This window comes from Penaeus monodon, chromosome 11, assembly GCF_015228065.2.
Source record: "Penaeus monodon isolate SGIC_2016 chromosome 11, NSTDA_Pmon_1, whole genome shotgun sequence".
Classification (NCBI taxonomy): Eukaryota; Metazoa; Arthropoda; class Malacostraca; order Decapoda; family Penaeidae; genus Penaeus; species Penaeus monodon.
Window position 1 is genome coordinate 29,951,609 of NC_051396.1, and position 2,500 is coordinate 29,954,108.

Consider the following 2,500-nt stretch of genomic DNA (forward strand, 5'->3'; position numbering starts at 1 on the left):
GCATAAAATAATGAAACGAAACTCAGCCATCACGGCATCAAAAACACACTTCAAACGGAAAAAAAAAGTTTTTAAAAAATTGAAAAAAAAATCTAATCTATTTCAAAACTTGATGGTTTATAAGTTTATTCTTCCTCCTGAAAATAACACCAATGGTAAAAAAAAATGGTCTGCTGTTCTACCTCGATTACAGCCATAATAATCCAGTCCAGCTCATGCTTATAGGGCGCATCGTGGGGAACCGGCCAACCTGAGAGCCCCGGGAAAACGTTCTCTCGGCCAATGTACAGTTTGGTGCTGCCATCTATCCGTGTGAATTGGTCGCTGATTTTGTGCGCAAGGTTGCGTCGAGTTGCCATGAACGCTTCGCTGTAAAATATGTTATCTTTGAGACGTCATGCAACTATGGTGATTATTATGAAAAAGCTGAACATTCATTAATCTCTCCCTCTCTTTCTTTATATGTATATGTGTGTGTGTGTGTGTGTGTGTGTGTGTGTGTGTGTGTGTGTGTGTGTGTGTGTGTGTGTGTGTGTGTGTGTGTGTGTGTGTGTGTGTGTGCGTGCGTGCGTGTGTGCGTGCGTGTGCGCGTGTTCTCATAGCGCCCAACGTCCTCGCCTCACTTCCTTTCGGTGGCCCGGTTCAGCCCCTCCATGATCGACGGTCCGATTTCCATGCAGTCCGCCAGAGTCTGGAAAACCTTCGAGTCGGAATCTCTGAAGAAGTTTCGGAAAGCGACTCCGTACGGCGGCATCGTGACTCTTGCGGGAGGAGAACGCGAAGTGGCAGACCATAGAAAGGAAAACAAAAGTCAAATACAATAACATACAATAAGATAAAATAAGAAATAATAAAAAAAAAGATAAAAATGATGAAGGCAATTCATTGTGCAAGGTTTGATACACTATATATATATATTGGTTGTACAGTTTAAAGATAATAATAATAACGATAAAGAGCAGATATAATCTAGGTTTTAGATACTATGCTCTCGGATTCGCATTCACACATATCCACAGAGAGAAAAGGACATCAGTGAACCCACAGATCGACCGCCTCCACCAGCTCCTCGATGGTCTCTGGTCTGGGCGGGTACTTGGGCAGCGTGAGGGCGGCGGTGAGGTTGCCCCGGTAGGCGGTGCCCACGATGAAGGCGAAGACCAGCCACGACGCCACGAGCATGCGGCTGAGGGCGGATCTGGGGAGCCACTTGTAGAAGTTCTGGCCGAGGAGCGTGCCCAGGACCTCCATCGTGACGGCTCCTGCCTCGGCGTGGTGGGAGGTCTCCGGCCGGAAGCGTCGCACCTGGGGGAAATACGCGAATTTTGCTCAAGCACGTTCGGTAAATTAATCTCTCGATGCGGTCACTGTGGTATCGGATATTCGAATTTCTGGAAGTACGCTCTTTAGTTATCCAGCTCTGTACTTATAGAACTGAATATTCATACTGATGTATTAAAATGTCAGTTATGTTTAATATTTACTATTCTATTTAATATCATCATATTTACGTCAATTATCGGATGAGGTTCATTTTCATTTTATTATCTCATTATCACTGATTATATAATCAGTAGTATATCATATATATTATAAATAACATAACATTAATCACACTTAGTTTGTCATAATGAATCATATCCAATATCAGTTGTATTATCATATTTAATATTAATCGTATCATTAATCACATCAAATATCCATTGTATTATCAGTCATATTAGATATTAACTGTATTATCAATCATATTAAATATCAATTGTCTTATCAATCATATTAGCATATTGGCGACATATTACCCATAACATGACCGCTGGCGTTAAGAGGAGTGTTGCGACAATGGAGATCCAAACCTCATTGGCGAGGGGGTAATACAGGCTTTGCCACTTAGGCCTTAATTTAGGCTTGGTCAGGCTGAAGGCGAAGAAGGAGTACTCGTAGGCGTAGGTGTAGTCGAAGTGCTCCATCCTCTGCGGGAGGAGGATGTGGAAGACGCCGGCGAGGATGGCGTTGCGTACTTCCACGTGGTAGACTACCTGGAAGAAGATATTGCGGAGGTGGCAGCAGCGGAGCGTGCTGAGGATGATGTGGGATTGGGTGTATAGTCGTGCGCGCGCGCGCGCGCGTGTGTGTGTGTGTGTGTGTGTGTGTGTGTGTGGTGTGGTGTGGGGTGTGTGTTGTGGGGTGTGGTGTGGAGTGTGTGTGGTGTGTGTGTGTGTGTGTGTGTGTGTGTGTGTGTGTGTGTGTGTGTGTGTTGGGTGGTGTGTGTGTGGTGTGGTGTGTGTGTGTAGTGGTGTGTGGTGTGTGTGTGTGTGTGTGTGTGTGGTGTGTGTGGTGTGTGTGTGTGTGTGTGTGGGTGTGTGTGTGTGTGTGTGTGTGGGTGTGTTTTGGTGTGTGTGGTGTGTTGTGTGTGTGGTGTGTGTGTGTGTGGTGTGTTGGTGAGTGTGTGTGTGTGTGGTGTGTGAGTGTGTGTGTGTGTGTGTGTGTGTGCGTGTTTGTG

General features: G+C 45.4%; 1 protein-coding gene across 1 annotated transcript in view; it reads right to left on the bottom strand.

The window, feature by feature from the left end:
* Positions 1-1,032: 1,032 nt before the first annotated feature.
* The window catches only part of LOC119578541, a 4,909-nt gene continuing 3,441 nt past the window's right edge, over positions 1,033-2,500 (bottom strand). Inside the window, exons 7-8 of the mRNA XM_037926109.1 lie at positions 1,800-2,036; positions 1,033-1,305 (exon numbers count right to left, since the gene is read on the bottom strand). Coding sequence (XP_037782037.1) covers positions 1,033-1,305; positions 1,800-2,036 — 510 coding nt within the window. The remainder of the gene's footprint in view (positions 1,306-1,799; positions 2,037-2,500) is intronic.